Source organism: Chenopodium album, chromosome 14, assembly GCF_948465745.1.
Source record: "Chenopodium album chromosome 14, dcCheAlbu1.1, whole genome shotgun sequence".
In the NCBI taxonomy this organism is placed as follows: domain Eukaryota; kingdom Viridiplantae; phylum Streptophyta; class Magnoliopsida; order Caryophyllales; family Amaranthaceae; genus Chenopodium; species Chenopodium album.
Genome location: NC_137847.1, coordinates 13299717 through 13316918, shown reverse-complemented (window position 1 = coordinate 13316918; position 17202 = coordinate 13299717). Strand labels below are relative to the sequence as shown.

At 31.5% G+C, this 17202-nt stretch overlaps 1 protein-coding gene and 1 long non-coding RNA gene across 2 annotated transcripts; one reads left to right on the top strand and one right to left on the bottom strand.

Annotated features, from left to right (window-relative positions):
• Window positions 1–776: 776 nt before the first annotated feature.
• On the bottom strand, window positions 777–15966 carry LOC145578959 (thiamine phosphate phosphatase-like protein). The gene is made up of 4 exons (XM_081636255.1): window positions 15801–15966; window positions 5143–5264; window positions 4800–5001; window positions 777–1329 (listed from the first exon to the last, which is right to left on the bottom strand). Exons 1-4 carry the CDS (start codon window positions 15936–15938, stop codon window positions 979–981), a joined length of 813 nt encoding a protein of 270 aa, XP_081492381.1. The 5' UTR covers window positions 15939–15966; the 3' UTR covers window positions 777–978.
• On the top strand, window positions 2930–6142 carry LOC145578960 (uncharacterized). Its single transcript, XR_014098949.1, has 3 exons — window positions 2930–3169; window positions 4017–4090; window positions 6101–6142. It is a non-coding gene; the product is annotated as an uncharacterized LOC145578960 (long non-coding RNA).
• Window positions 15967–17202: the final 1236 nt, after the last annotated feature.

Below are 17202 nucleotides of genomic sequence, written 5' to 3'. Positions count from 1 at the left end.
TGAGAATCGATCCCAAGATCATCTGAAATCGAGAGGGAAGCTGTAACCACTTAAATTATCCTTCATTCTCATGTAATTTACTAATATATATACAATTCTCGAAAGTGCATAATTTTCATATTTAATTAAGAAATTTCAACTAAATTATATTATTAACTATTGTTAACAACTCGTGAATAACTAAATAGCTGAATATGTGTAGAAAACCCAAAATTTAAAATTTAAAAATTCAAATGGAATATATTTTCAAAGTTATGTCAAATAGAGTAGCTTAAAAAGGAAAAAAAAATGACATCATCCTTGTATTTTGAAGGGAAAAAATTAAATAAAAAAATGACACATAGATAATGATGACATCAGCGGTTATTATTAGTATATATACGAATAGATAGATTGATTATTGATAGTTTAATGTACTTCAATTCCTATTTGACATATTTACATAATCATTTGGCTGGTAAAAGAGGAAGTGGGCTGGAGTGTGACCGTTGTATCAAAGCTGGCGGGAGTTCGGTGCCTATTATGAAATTATGCATGATTACATGAATTTAATTATTTAATTATTATAGCTTTTAAAGAATACTTGTCTTTGTACACAAAATGCCTTTCTAAGCTAGGTTTTGGATGTTATTTGTAAATTCAGTATTCATTGAGAGCCCTATAACATTTGATCCCGGCTTATACCAAATGGATTCAAGTTGAGGAGTGATATCACTACTTCACCACCACAATCTCGAGATATAAGTTTTGATGAGGAAGCACCCAAGTTTAGAGTCTACAATTGAAATCAATTGCTATAATCTTTAAGTTGACATACATGTAAATGAAAATATCCTTTATGGGAATAATAAGAAGTTGTATAACATGTGTTTTTCTTTCCAGTTTCTATGTAATGCAAAGTTTATCAGTTCAATGATGATTCAGCAAATACTTGACATTTGATGATTTACATAAAAATGCTTGTCAAAAATCCGAGGGTCATAGACTATGACATAATTCAACGGTTGTTGCAGGTTTACTCTGGACCTTGCTCGTTAAATCGAAGGCAGTAGAAGCGCATAAGGAAGGGTTTCCATCAACTGTACTTATAAGATGGAGTAAGGTAGATTCAAGCTCTTCTCCATTGCTCCAGTCATGGACACTGGCGTTGACGAGGGAAGGGTTGCTGTTGATACGCTTCCACAAAGGAAAGTTCTTCCGGGGCATGACATGATCATTTCCTCTGAGTTTCAAACTTGGGCAGTAATCACCTCCACCATCACCAATATAGATGGTAGTACTTTTCCCGTTTTCTTCAGCAGGAATTTGTATACGCTCAAGAATCAGTCCCTGTTAGAAGTTGCAAAAATTGATTAATGAGTAAGCATATATGGTGGCCGAGAATTAACAGTAAGTTTAATTTTTTAAGGGAATACCAATGAAACTCGCCATTGAAAAAACAAAAGATATGCTTTAATTTCCTCAAATAGGTCATCATCAGCTATTGCAGGTCTAAAGAAGCAACCAGATTTCAAAAAATTGTCTTCACTTGTACCAATGGAATACAATGTTTGCAAGCACCAATTGCATACATGTATTTGCTGAGATCTCTATGTAATATAAACTCTTGGGGTTTCTATACGGTAACTGCAAGTTGGATATTAATCTATAGCAGATCTAAAGACAATCATATAAAGCATTTTCCTACAAATCAAAACATGCTTTAATGTTTTTAGTATACTTAGAAGTGATAAAGATTGATAGCCTTGGACAACGAGAATTTGGAAGATCACCCCAATAATATTGCTGAAAATTGGCTCTTATGATGAATGAGATATTAGTTTGACTAAAATCAGAAAATCCGGAATGCTCCAGACTCCAGTTAACGTAGGAAGGTTGGAAAGGAATAGACCACCTGGGAAAAGTTACAGGAGATATTACTACTCTCTTGCAGCAGTGGATCCTATATGTTAATAAAAGGAGCCCTTAATCCTTAATCTTAGATAGTGAGGTCCCTAGAATAGGCAAACGGTATTTATATTCCTAATATCAGGATTTAGAAGATATTTGAACTGAAAATTTATACAGCAAGTTAAAGCTGAAGGATGCCTTACAATAACTTCAGGCAGAAAACTTGATGTTGCTCAACGGTGTTAAAGGAAGAAAATTAAGGTTGATTGTTTTGGGGGAGGGATAAAGAAAGGGAAAGGGTATGCAAACCCCTATTTCCTAATTTTTTTTGGTTTCCCTAATTAGAGACATCATGTTCAATGCTCCTTCAATGTTTAGTCAAAACTCGTTTGGACAATGATTTTTCACTTGGATAAAAAGCCAGCATTTTTGCCAAAAATGAAAAGATGCTCTTATATTATGTAAATTTTTCCTACTAGTTACCTTTCTATCCCTACTTTAAAAAAGATAATAAAATATATCAATGTGTTTTAAGGTCAATAGGTCATTTTATACAGTCAACAACCAATCAATTGATTGTACCAAACATAGTTAGAAACAACCAATAACAACACTTAGTCATACTAGCTAAGTGAAATAACCAACAATGGATTTTTAAATAAGGCCATTATGTTATGCAATTGGAGGCTAAACATAAAAAATAAAAAAAAAAAAAAAAAAAAAAAAAGTGGGGGGGTTGAGAAATTAATTATTTGAGTTTTGGCAAGCATTTGTTTATGGACCCAAGAGGCCATGATGGCGAAAGTTTGATGTCTTATCTTTAAAGTTTACTGAGAGTAGTAGTTCTTTGGCATCGAAATCCTCAACATTCCTATTATCTTAAACTACAACCATCATAGGATGAAGAGCTTGAAGCATCATGCCTTTTTAGGGTGTTTTTGTTTTCCTCTAGAGTAATTACTTTAGCATGTTTACAACTCTGGAGCTGAAGCTATGGCAAAATTTCACTTGGTTATAACCAATTTGGAAACAAAGGTACTATTATGTCCACAGCCGAAACCTCAATGTGACAAAATCCCAGAATCCCTTGGAGGCTGACAAAAAACATCCTTTTAAAGGAGGAACAAGAAAAACACTCTCCTCCATCCTACCACAAAGTAACTGCTATGTGGTGCTTCTAGTGACTCCTTTACAAGCACCTCTAAACAGGAATGGAGCTATGGAGGGGCTAGCAAGGGCCATGGTCCCTCATATGATATTATAAATGCATGTATACAAGGTAATTCCCAGAGATCTATAATATATTCCGTATTTAGTTATGTAGTGAGTAATTTCAGATCCTGTTAGATAGTATATGCTCATCACAAATTCAAATAGAAGCTTTGGTTCACCTCCCTTTTTTGGTTCTCTTTCATTCTTTCTTCTTTTCCTTTTATTCACTATATTCCCATCCATTGAACAAAATTGTCAAAGTGAGGCTAAAGATAATAAAACATATGCAGGACGAACGAATTTTTCACTACCTCACAAAGGAAATTACCCTACTATGCTACAATACTTCTTACCCACATAAAAGGTTCATCCAGAATTTCATATTATATTTTTGTAAGCAATACATCGTGACTTGCCATTCCCTAATCATCACACTCAAAATCTTATTCTACCTTTTCCCTGCTCTTCCACTCTGCACCATTATTCTGATTAGTCACTTCTCATAGCATCATCACACTCTAGCTCTTACCCCTTCCTTTTCCCATATCACAATTTTCTCACCAAACCTTATAAACAGAAGCATATCTAACTCTTTCTAACGATTCAGAAATCTTTTTTTTTTCTTTTTTTTTTTTTTTTTTTTTGGAGGGTGGGAGAGAGGGGTTTACATGGGCATATGGCTTAACTCATTCTTATGAAACCTCTCATAGAAATACTTCTCACCATCATCACACTCCTTCCCATTCTTCTGCTCTTGTCACCCTCTCTGATAAGTGGGTTTTTAACGTGCTTAAGGTATTGAATTGAGCATAGCTTAGTTTTTATTTCTTACCCTCTTTCTACTTATTGTTTGTAAAACTCAATTTTGTCAAAAATTTTGTAAACCTGAGAACTTTCCCTTGTTTTGGTGACAGTTTGGTTTGTCTTGCGTATGCAAATTCCATATGAAGCGGTGGAGATTGAAAATGAAGATACTGAATCATTCAAGGTAAACAATTGAAGATTTAGAGTTTAATATGATGGTTTGTCATTTGAACAAACTCAGATAATCCAAAATCATATCTTTACCAAACCTTTTAGGTTGAAAGTAATGGGCTAATGGCATTGATTAGTGATGGGACAATACTATTGGAGTAGAGACAGTATCTGTTGCTTTGGCATTTCAATAATATCATGAAGCACAAACTACAACTTGAGAAACATAAAACCAATATAGAGCAAAGAGACAAAACCAAACTTTAAGCATAATTATATCCTTCTTCATGTCTAAAATATTGGAAGTGGAATTCGTAAGTCCAGTAACTACTCAATTGCCTACCAATGGTCCTAGTAAAGTAACATAGTGAAACATAAGTATTAAGTTACTCCCCCGTCCCTTTATTAGATTCTTATTTCTAGCATTTATTCCTCACATAATAGAGAGAAGTAGGAATCTGATTAAAGGACGGAGGGAGTATCAAATAGTGGAGCATTGTTAAGATGTTCGGAAATAGGAAACATATTAGTTTTGCAATAAAAATTCAATAATTTCCCTTAGTAACTACATTCAGTTTGTGGGAAAAAAAAAAATAGTCCAGAGAATCCAATGATAATTAATTCCATATGCACACATATGCTTCGTAATGTGATCATACTCATATCTAACATTCCTACAAAATCTACAATCTATCAACTAAAGTCACATAAGCAACACATACCTTGCACATGTGGGGAGGGCAAAGATTACATCCATGAGGACGCAACTTGGAATCATGATACGGCATAATCCTAAGCCTCCCTTCATCATCAACAAACGTTGGATTCGTAATTATTTCTTTGAAGAATCCTAACAAGTGATATTGTTCCATTATCGTCTTGATATAAAATTGATTCGCATCACTTACAATCCACAATTCACACCTAAAGCCACAAATATTAAAAGCATAAGCTTCACATTATACTTTAATAATTCAATAATTGTTGGTCAAATTTAAAAAACTGAAAACCTCAATTACAGGGAAAACCCTGTTTTATTTATATGAGCATAATTGATAATTCTACCCCATAGAATGAGCAGATTTAATTCCTGATATTATCTCCGGATGTAATGGCATTTGCTTTAAACAATCTCCAATATCTTCAACTGTTTTCCCTTGAATATGAAGCTCCTCCATCATCCTATTCTGTATAAATTTCGATGCTACAAACCTTAATCAATTGTAAACTAATGAAATCATGTTTCTCCAATGTAAAGAAATCACATATATTCTAATTGTTTTTTATAAAATTACACAAGCCGCAAAGGGTCAATGATGTAGACGGGATTCGATCATAAATCTATCGAGACATAATCAATATACAATTGGTGGTACCTATATACTTATCTATATTATAATTGTAGAGTCACTTTTCACGAGAATCCTCCAAACCCCCAATCCTAAGCTCTCATTCACTCCCGCCTTTTTCACTTATTTAAATTTTTTTTTTTTTAAAAAAAAAAGGTTACACACGTATGTAGTTTACATACAATTTACTATCCACTAACTGCTCTCTAAAAAATATCAGCCTTATCATAATCTATTTCTAATCTCATTTCAAAAATAAAAAAAAAAATAAATAAAAGAAAAAACCACTAAACGTGCTAAGCAGTTGTAAAACTCCACACCTCCACTTTAATTTTCAATCCCCATAAATCCATAAAATACCAAACTTAAGATTACTACTACACTTATCAATACTCATACTTCATAGTAAAAAATTCTAAACAAAGACAAAATCAAATTTGGTGATATAGTAGATTATTGTATTGGATATCTTCGGTTTCTGATTCGGTAAGTAATCAATTCTCGCTTATAATGTTATGCATATTATGTGATATAGTATGAGGACTCCCGGTTTAGTATATGATTATAAACTTTTAATTTACAGATTATATAACGAATTATCAACGTATGATTATAATGAATGTTATCAATGTACTGATTCAGATAAATAATGTTGGTTTTCTTTTTTTGGACAGGAAGCAATAATGTTGGTTTGATCTTTAATTACCAAACGTAGGGAAAGGAAGTATGTGATTAAGGAGAGGAATTGATTTTTTTTTTTTTTTATATATATTTATGTAGCATAATCATATGTTTGTTGCGTTTGATTTGTTTATTCACTCATCATCATGCCTATTAAATTTGTTTTTGAAATTTGGCTTTATGAAGATGATATTTGTTGGTCAATTAAATTAGCGGTTTAACAACTCGAGTGTAATCCCCCGTATTTTTAAATATATTATTAATGAAATTATATTTTATTCATAATATTTATTTGTATTTTTTTCGGATTTAATTTCAAAAGTTTCAAATTATTTTTGGGTTTGATGAACGATTTTATTACAAAGAACTTTTTATGAACCTTTCTTCACTAATTTATGTCCAACAAACCAAACCCATTTTCCTTTCTTAATTGGCCCATTAATTTTATGAGGCCCAACCTTAAAACTAACCCTACACCACTCTCTCTCTTATAAATACCCCATACATCCCCAAAATTTCCCCACACAAAAGGTTAGTCTTATTTTCATCCTCCTTTGTTTCATTATTTTGCTTAATGTTATTTTAATTGTTTTGGGTTTTGATTTTAGAATAAAGATTATATTTTTAGTATTAAATTATATTTTAATGGTATAAAGATTATAAATTTCAGATTATATTTATGTTATAAATTTCATATTTTATGAATTATAAACCTAGGGTTTCAATTTATTGAAAATCATGATTTTAGGGTTTTTATGAACAATTGATTTAGGGCTTTTATAGTAATGATGTTTTGAAATTTTGGTGATTATACTACTAATTAGTTTCCAGATTATTTTGAACACGTAAATTCGTATTTTAATGTTTAGATTTCGGTTCGTTAATATTAATCCCGTTTTAATCCCGATCAGGTTCTGAACTCATCCGATTTTGACAAAAAAGTAGTGTTTTCCATGTGGAAACGATGTTTTAAGAAAGACTCACTACCTTTGGTAGTGAGCACCACCCTCTCGTGGCCAAATTCTGCCTCTAAATATGATTTTCGGGCAGTTTTTCATTTTTAACGAAGTTTTTTATTTTTAAAATTTTATCCTTGAGTTTGATTAATAAAATTAATTATGTTTAAAGTTAATTAAGCATATAAATATGTTTTATTTATTTTAATAAGTTTTTCATCATATTATATTGTTGGAAATTACTTGGGATAGTAATATTAATTGTTGGTTGTTTTCTAGGAAGTGATGATTATTCCCTAGGAGAATTTTAAGTGATTAAAAGTGGCTCAAAGGATTGTTTGTACGAGGTACGTACATGTCTACTTCGTTATAAGTAGTATCGTGTTAGGTACCAAAAAGGAAAGAACTTAGTTTCATGATTAGGGAACATTTGGATGAAAATTGTTTGGTTACGCATTGATTTAATTCATGTGCTTATGTTTATGAAACATGTTTTGGTGAATTGATTATGTTTGTATGGAATTATGGATGCAAACATGTTGAATTATATTGGATTAATTATTTGTATGGAATGTTGATACAAACATATTTTATTGGATTGGTTTGTTAACCACATTTGGATTATTAAAGGATTGGAATTTAATGGTTTAAATGGAATGAATTTATTAATTATTACCTTATATTATTATTGTATAATTGGATATTCATATGCTTGAGTGTATGTATATATGATTGACGTATATAATTTTATGATATGATCTGATTTAATTGTCTTGCTACTATTGTTATATTGAATGATTGTGTTATATTTCTGGGTTTTTTTTAATGTTATTGCTATAGGGAGTATTGTTCTTGAGGTTTTAGGATTATTAATGCAGAGTATTATTTTTGGGTTGAGATATGATTATATTTGGGTTATTAGTATGTGTTTTAAGAGTTGAGACATTATGAATCGAATTGTTATGTTATTTGGGAACATGTGCCAATATTGAGATATTATAAATTAATTTGTGAATGGTTATTTGATCAATGTGTGAGATCAAAAGGTTGAGAATTATTTATTTTGTTATTGGTTTGAGGCTCGGCGTTATAGACCTAGTCCTTGGTATGTTGGTAATGAGATAATGATCATGAGTTAGGAATGAGGTACAATCTTTATCTATTTTTCTATGGTCCCCTACAGTGGGAATTGGCCCGTATGTGGTCTGGTTTAAGGTGTTTTCTGGTTATTGGGAGTATTCAAGTTTTTATACTTGTTGGTTTTATTCGAATTACCCATGTCCAAGGCTAGGTATAGAACAATGAGCATGGCACACTTACGGGATAGAGAGTTGAGTAAAGGTTTGTATTATTATTCGAGGTTGAGTTGATAAAGGTTATTTTCAGAGTACAATGTGTTATGTAGTTTTGAACTACATTATTTAATTGAGCTAGTAATGTTGATTATCCTAGACTAACTTTGTGAGAATGGAGTCGCGCCCATTCTTGCATCGCGCTAAACTTTTATTTCAAATGGTCATTTGGGACCTGGATTGGACAACCTGGTCTATTGCTTACTCCAAACTAAATTAAATTAATTAAATTGAATATGATGAGTCAAGTGTTTGGAATTTAGTAAGTATGTTGAGTCAATTAAATTGTCTAAGTGTGGAGTCTTGATTAATGAATTCGTGTTGTATGTTTATTTACTTTAATTAATTGAGCATGCTAGGTTTGGTATGTTGTAGCTTGTATGTACTCAGCTTTGCTGATTGCGTGCTTTTGTGTGTGTTTTCTTTTGGTCATGGCCTTCGCCTTTCAATGACCCTGTGATGATCCAATTATTACACTTGTATTATTGGGGAGCAGTATTGCACAGGTTAGCTTGATGATGTGCAGTTCGGGATTTGACAATCGCATTGTCAAGGGATGGTGTGATTGAGTGTATTCGTTCTTTGAAATTATTTATGCTTTGCAATTTCATTTATGTTTTGGATTTTTAATATTGGTTTGGTTTTAAATAAGGGCCTTATATGGTTCCAATTTGTAAGCTTTGACTTATTCGTTTTCTAAATTGTGTTATTTTAAATACTTAAGTTTGATTTTTCCGCTGCGATACTTTGATAAAGCCTTAACGTTTTAACACGTGGCGGTAACATGTCAATGGTTCTCCACTATTTTATTTAAAGTAAGTGGTTTGAAAAAGGGAGAATTATTGGGGTGTTACAAAGTGGTATCTGGGAGCTTAGGTTCGATTTAATTACCACTAAAATTAATTTAAAGTTTTTAGGCGCCTAACGTTTTAAATCTAATGAGTTTATTCGACTACCTTATTTAAAGTTAACTTAGATTTTCAAAAATTATTCTATTCTAATATATTTATTTCGGCATTTAATAAAAAAAAGTTTATTTATTTGTTTTATATATTTTCAAAGTATTTTTGTTATTTTGAAATAAAATGAATTTAATTATTTATTTTTATTCCTAACTTGTGTGCTTATTTTGCTTATCGGTGAGATTTGGGTAGCATTAGAAAGGGCGTATAGAATAGATTATTTATTTCTTTATGCATTGTAATTAATTACTTAATGCTTTTATATTGTATGAAGTGATCATGCAAGTTATTTAATTGTGTATGTTCATGTAATGGTGCAAACTTGAGTGATCACTTAGTATCATGTTTAAGGATTAAAGCATGTCATATGGAATGGAATGGAATGAGATTCTTTGTGTAATGTGAAATGTTTAAATGATTTAATTTATTTGTGTGAAGCATGTAATTATGTGTCTACTAATGTGTGTTAATTTAATGATGTTATGCACTTGATGCATGAATTTTGGTGGAATTGAATCAAGGGAATTATTTTATTTAATTTTCGTGTGCGTAGGAATGATTAAAAATAAATAATCATTTCCTTTGAAAGTGACTTATTAGGGGCGATTGTGTGGCCGTGTCCACCTTTCTACCTTAATATATATATTTGATGATTATGAATGTGATTTATTAAGCAAGAAGAGTTTTTTTCGCGCTGATGTCAGCCTAAGAGTGTGTTACATTTCTAGGTAGAGAAGGAGGATGGCTAACAATGATGCTTTAGCTGCTGCTATTAGGACTAGTTGAACCAAATTCGATTGACTTGCTTATTAGTTTGCCTACTAGTGAGGTTGTGAGGTGCACCAAGATACATAAGGGTTTACCTTTGAGGATTGGAGAGACTGATTTTCCATCTGATCTTATAGAATTTGAGTTGGATGACCTTGATGTCATTTTGGGAATAGATTGGTTAGCCACTTATAAGCTAATATAAGATTGATTGTGAGATAAAGAATGTTTACTTAAGGAGTTCTTTGGGGGAGATTGTGTATTACAGACGTTTTGGGAAACCAAATGGTATTGGGATTATTTCTGCGTTAAAGTTGTCAAAACTTGTACGTAAGGGGCATCCTTTGTTCTTTTGTTGTGTGCAAGACTTGGAAATGAGTAGTAAGTGAATGTGGAAGATGTGCCAATTGTGAATGAGTTTTGGATGTATTTTGTGAAGAAGAAATATGGGAGCATGAGATTGTGGATCGATTATAGAGAGTTGAAATAATGTCACAATAAAGAATAAGTACCCACTACCCAAGATCGATGATTTGTTTGATCAATTGAAGGGAGCTAGTGTGTTTTTCAAGATTGATTTACGTTCGGGGTATCATCAATTAAGAGTGGCTGATAAGGATATACCTAAGACTGCTTTTAGGATTAGATATGGGCACTACGAGTTTACAGTTTTGTCTTTTGAGTTGACCAATGCACTTGCAATTTTTATAGACTTGATGAATCGAGTATTCCATGAACAAGTTTGTAGTTGTTTTTATTGATGATATTTTGGTATACTCGAAAAGTGAGGAAAACATGAGCCATTGGGAGGCCGAGGATGATATGAGAAAGAGATAACCTAAGTTGTTTAATGAGGTGAGTTACGAGGGCGTAACTCTTGTTCTTTAAGGGGGGTAGAATGCGTATAATTTCGCGTTTTTTTTTTACCCTATTTTATGCTATTTTATGGTGTTTTGATGGTTTTCATAGCTATTTTATTTGTTTACGCATCTAGTGAAGTGCGTAAATTGGAATGGTGATAAGGTATTAGTGTCGATATTATGACACAATTGGAATTCCAGCAACATAATTTTGACATTTTTTGAAATGGCTTTATGCAAAAGTTTTGCAATTTATGGGATTTTGTGCTAAGTTTCGGGACGAAACTTCTTTTAAGAGGGGTAGATTGTAATCCCCCGTATTTTTAAATATATTATTAATGAAATTATATTTTATTCATAATATTTATTTGTATTTTTTTCGGATTTAATTTCAAAAGTTTCAAATTATTTTTGGGTTTGATGAACGATTTTATTACAAAGAACTTTTTATGAACCTTTCTTCACTAATTTATGTCCAACAAACCAAACCCATTTTCCTTTCTTAATTGGCCCATTAATTTTATGAGGCCCAACCTTAAAACTAACCCTACACCACTCTCTCTCTTATAAATACCCCATACATCCCCAAAATTTCCCCACACAAAAGGTTAGTCTTATTTTCATCCTCCTTTGTTTCATTATTTTGCTTAATGTTATTTTAATTGTTTTGGGTTTTGATTTTAGTATAAAGATTATATTTTTAGTATTAAATTATATTTTAATGGTATAAAGATTATAAATTTCAGATTATATTTATGTTATAAATTTCATATTTTATGAATTATAAACCTAGGGTTTCAATTTATTGAAAATCATGATTTTAGGGTTTTTATGAACAATTGATTTAGGGCTTTTATAGTAATGATGTTTTGAAATTTTGGTGATTATACTACTAATTAGTTTCCAGATTATTTTGAACACGTAAATTCGTATTTTAATGTTTAGATTTCGGTTCGTTAATATTAATCCCGTTTTAATCCCGATCAGGTTCTGAACTCATCCGATTTTGACAAAAAAGTAGTGTTTTCCATGTGGAAACGATGTTTTAAGAAAGACTCACTACCTTTGGTAGTGAGCACCACCCTCTCGTGGCCAAATTCTGCCTCTAAATATGATTTTCGGGCAGTTTTTCATTTTTAACGAAGTTTTTTATTTTTAAAATTTTATCCTTGAGTTTGATTAATAAAATTAATTATGTTTAAAGTTAATTAAGCATATAAATATGTTTTATTTATTTTAATAAGTTTTTCATCATATTATATTGTTGGAAATTACTTGGGATAGTAATATTAATTGTTGGTTGTTTTCTAGGAAGTGATGATTATTCCCTAGGAGAATTTTAAGTGATTAAAAGTGGCTCAAAGGATTGTTTGTACGAGGTACGTACATGTCTACTTCGTTATAAGTAGTATCGTGTTAGGTACCAAAAAGGAAAGAACTTAGTTTCATGATTAGGGAACATTTGGATGAAAATTGTTTGGTTACGCATTGATTTAATTCATGTGCTTATGTTTATGAAACATGTTTTGGTGAATTGATTATGTTTGTATGGAATTATGGATGCAAACATGTTGAATTATATTGGATTAATTATTTGTATGGAATGTTGATACAAACATATTTTATTGGATTGGTTTGTTAACCACATTTGGATTATTAAAGGATTGGAATTTAATGGTTTAAATGGAATGAATTTATTAATTATTACCTTATATTATTATTGTATAATTGGATATTCATATGCTTGAGTGTATGTATATATGATTGACGTATATAATTTTATGATATGATCTGATTTAATTGTCTTGCTACTATTGTTATATTGAATGATTGTGTTATATTTCTGGGTTTTTTTTAATGTTATTGCTATAGGGAGTATTGTTCTTGAGGTTTTAGGATTATTAATGCAGAGTATTATTTTTGGGTTGAGATATGATTATATTTGGGTTATTAGTATGTGTTTTAAGAGTTGAGACATTATGAATCGAATTGTTATGTTATTTGGGAACATGTGCCAATATTGAGATATTATAAATTAATTTGTGAATGGTTATTTGATCAATGTGTGAGATCAAAAGGTTGAGAATTATTTATTTTGTTATTGGTTTGAGGCTCGGCGTTATAGACCTAGTCCTTGGTATGTTGGTAATGAGATAATGATCATGAGTTAGGAATGAGGTACAATCTTTATCTATTTTTCTATGGTCCCCTACAGTGGGAATTGGCCCGTATGTGGTCTGGTTTAAGGTGTTTTCTGGTTATTGGGAGTATTCAAGTTTTTATACTTGTTGGTTTTATTCGAATTACCCATGTCCAAGGCTAGGTATAGAACAATGAGCATGGCACACTTACGGGATAGAGAGTTGAGTAAAGGTTTGTATTATTATTCGAGGTTGAGTTGATAAAGGTTATTTTCAGAGTACAATGTGTTATGTAGTTTTGAACTACATTATTTAATTGAGCTAGTAATGTTGATTATCCTAGACTAACTTTGTGAGAATGGAGTCGCGCCCATTCTTGCATCGCGCTAAACTTTTATTTCAAATGGTCATTTGGGACCTGGATTGGACAACCTGGTCTATTGCTTACTCCAAACTAAATTAAATTAATTAAATTGAATATGATGAGTCAAGTGTTTGGAATTTAGTAAGTATGTTGAGTCAATTAAATTGTCTAAGTGTGGAGTCTTGATTAATGAATTCGTGTTGTATGTTTATTTACTTTAATTAATTGAGCATGCTAGGTTTGGTATGTTGTAGCTTGTATGTACTCAGCTTTGCTGATTGCGTGCTTTTGTGTGTGTTTTCTTTTGGTCATGGCCTTCGCCTTTCAATGACCCTGTGATGATCCAATTATTACACTTGTATTATTGGGGAGCAGTATTGCACAGGTTAGCTTGATGATGTGCAGTTCGGGATTTGACAATCGCATTGTCAAGGGATGGTGTGATTGAGTGTATTCGTTCTTTGAAATTATTTATGCTTTGCAATTTCATTTATGTTTTGGATTTTTAATATTGGTTTGGTTTTAAATAAGGGCCTTATATGGTTCCAATTTGTAAGCTTTGACTTATTCGTTTTCTAAATTGTGTTATTTTAAATACTTAAGTTTGATTTTTCCGCTGCGATACTTTGATAAAGCCTTAACGTTTTAACACGTGGCGGTAACATGTCAATGGTTCTCCACTATTTTATTTAAAGTAAGTGGTTTGAAAAAGGGAGAATTATTGGGGTGTTACATCGAGTCGGGTCAATCCAGATTAATGTCATAATTTATGCGGGTCAGGTTTAGGTCAAGTCAATAATAGGTTGGGTTACATTCGGGTCGGTGAATAATAGGTCGGGTTTAATTTGGGTTTTCATGGCTTAAAATAAGTTAGGGTCATTCTAGGGTATGAGTCGAGTTCGGTTGAAGTCAATAATTTGTTGGTTATTCTTAGATCGATCTGTTCGAGTCATGTTCGATTGAAGTAAAAAATTTGCAGTTTATAATTAGGTTGGGTCATTTCCAAGTCAAGTGATTCTCAGATTCAAGTCGAGTTCGGTTGAAGTCAATAATTTGCAGGTTATAATCAGGTCGATCGGGCCATACTCGGGTTCGAGTTGAGTTCGATTCAAGTAAAATTTTGCGGGTTCTAATAGGGTCATTTCTAAGTCGGGTCGTGTTTGGGTTCATGTCTCAAATTAAATTTTGGGTTAATCTTGGTTTCGGGTTGATTTCAAGTCAGGTCACAAAGGTCATATACTTCATATTAAGAATAAATGCTCCAATTTCTTCATTTATTGTAAGAGAAATAATTTCAGATAAGTTCAAATTCGAGCTAATTAGTTCAAATAAGTTTTGATAAGATATACGTAATACTTTCATAAAAAAAAATAAAAAATAAACAGAATCAACATAACTATATAACTATATAATTTGATCAATATTAACAATGTGGTCTACATTGAATTTAAGTTAGTTGATTTGAAATTAGATCAGGTCAATAACATGTTAGGTTTAGTTCGAAATGGGTTAAGAACAATACGAGTTGAATTTGGTTCGATCAGATCAATAACAGGTCGTTTTGATTTAGGATCGGGTTGGTAACAGATCGGGTTGGGATAGTAACAGGCCGTGTAAAATTCGAGTCGGGTTAATAACAAGTTGGTTTAAATTCGGGTCGGTTTAGTAACAAGTCGGGTTAAATTCGGGGTGGGTTAGTAATGAGTTACATTCGGGTTTGACGGGTTAAACAGGTTTGGGTCAATTTCGATTCAGGTCGGGTTTGGTTCAGGTCAATAATTCACGGGTTATATTTAGGTCATGTCATCTCTAGGTCAGTTGATGTTCGGTTCGGGTCTCAAATTCTCGGATTCACTAGGGTCTAGAGTTGGTATCGGGTCGGGTCATATCAGGTTTGGGTCACCATTTTTTTGGGTTAAAACGGATCGCTTAATGACTGGGTTCGGGTCGAGTCAGCTTTGATAGGTCTAGATACATCAATAATTTTATTAACATGTAGCATATTTATGGAATTTTGTTCTCTTCTTAGATTATCCATGGAAATCAATCTTTAGTAACTAATAACTTGGTAATCACTTCTATAAAAATATTGGAGTACTACTAACCAATTTTTTTTTTAAATTTTTTTTTGTTGTTGTTACTATTTTATGTTTTATTAAAGACTATCTGCATTTATAAACTGTATTTTATAATCCTATCTTTAATGATAACACGTGCATTTGCACGTGCACATTCTAGTTAATATGAATTTACATGAATGAAGAGAAGAAATTGTGAAAAGGGGACTGACCATGAGAGAGTTCCATGGCAAAGTGGAATAGAGCTGATTGAATAGAGGAGTGAGACCCATGTGGGTAATTACCCAACGATCGCTATCTTCATCGATGATTGTTCGATCAAAGTCGAAAACCACCACTGCTTTTGACATTTTTGTAGTGAGATTAGATGAATCGCCGATGATTGGAACTGAACTTCTGATAGGATGTTTGTCTGCTTGCTGGGTGCAGTTTGAATCGGATGATGTGTTTTTATAATACGCTGGTACATCCGTTTCAAAAACAAAAGCTAAAATCGCAAGGAGCGTTTCTCATGGGGATAAACTTGTCTTTTCAGCTAGTAATATAAGGATAAAAAAAAGTAATTTTTAAATTTTTTCCTCTTTTGCACAATCATTGGGATTTTTTTTTATCAAAATGGCTAATTTTACAAAAGTATTTACTAAAACGACTGATTAAAAATTTTAATTCTCAAACTAGCTAATTTATTAAGTTGGAAGGAATTTATCTATTTCTTATATTCCTTTGATCTGGTTTGGATCACGGTTTTTTTTTTTTTTTTTTTGGTTTGATTTTTTTAAAAAAATATATAGTTTTTTTTTTTAAAATTTTGGAATTTTGTTTTTCTTTGGGAAATTCTAATGCCATAGTTTAAAATATCCCATTAATTTGAACAATAACATTATATTCAACATAATATATCTGCAACAATTCTCACTTTTTAAAAATGTTACACAAAACAAACAATCACTCAAAAAATTTATTGATCCAAAAAAAATACAAAAAAAACTCTGTTTTTTAACACATAAAGATAAATATATATTAAGGTCTAAAAGCCTAAAGTTTCTAATGCACTTATAGGGAAAAAAGGTGTATTAGTATAAGATAAAAGCCTAAAAGTTAGAAAACAATTAGGAACAATCAAGTCTTGATTATAACTAGAGGTATACAGCTGTTGACCATAGAATCATTTTATTTTCTCCGGAAAAGATGAACAATACTTTATTTCCCTTATCGTCGTATAATTTGCGATAGTTTTGTTAGAACAATACTACCTGAAATTTCAAATTTTTGTGATTGATATGATCGAGAAGAAAAATTAGGGCTTTTTTTTTATCGAAATTAGGGTTCTGCCACTATTTACACACTCCGTATTTTTGTATATTGCTTAAATTTTCCAACATAATTAAAAAAATCTTTAAGAAAATTAAAATAAAACCCAAAAAACAAAATTAAAAAAAATTAATAAAGTGAACTAAACTGGTTTAAAAAAAAATAAGAAATAGATAAATTTCTTCCAAGTTAATACATTAGCTAGTTTGGGAATTAAATTTTATAATTAACCGTTTTGGTAAATCAAAATAGTCATTTTGGTAACAGATCCTAATCACTGACATTTTTGGTTGTACCATTGAA

Bases quoted from the DNA above. Each gene is read 5' to 3' on its own strand.
- LOC145578959 (XM_081636255.1), bottom strand. From the start codon at position 15,938: ATGTCAAAAGCAGTGGTGGTTTTCGACTTTGATCGAACAATCATCGAT. The intron at 5,265-15,800 runs GTCAGTCCCCTT...AAATTTATACAG, and splicing joins TGCCATGGAACTCTCTCATG to AATAGGATGATGGAGGAGCT. The intron at 5,002-5,142 runs GTAGAATTATCA...TTGTGGCTTTAG, and splicing joins AAATCTGCTCATTCTATGGG to GTGTGAATTGTGGATTGTAA.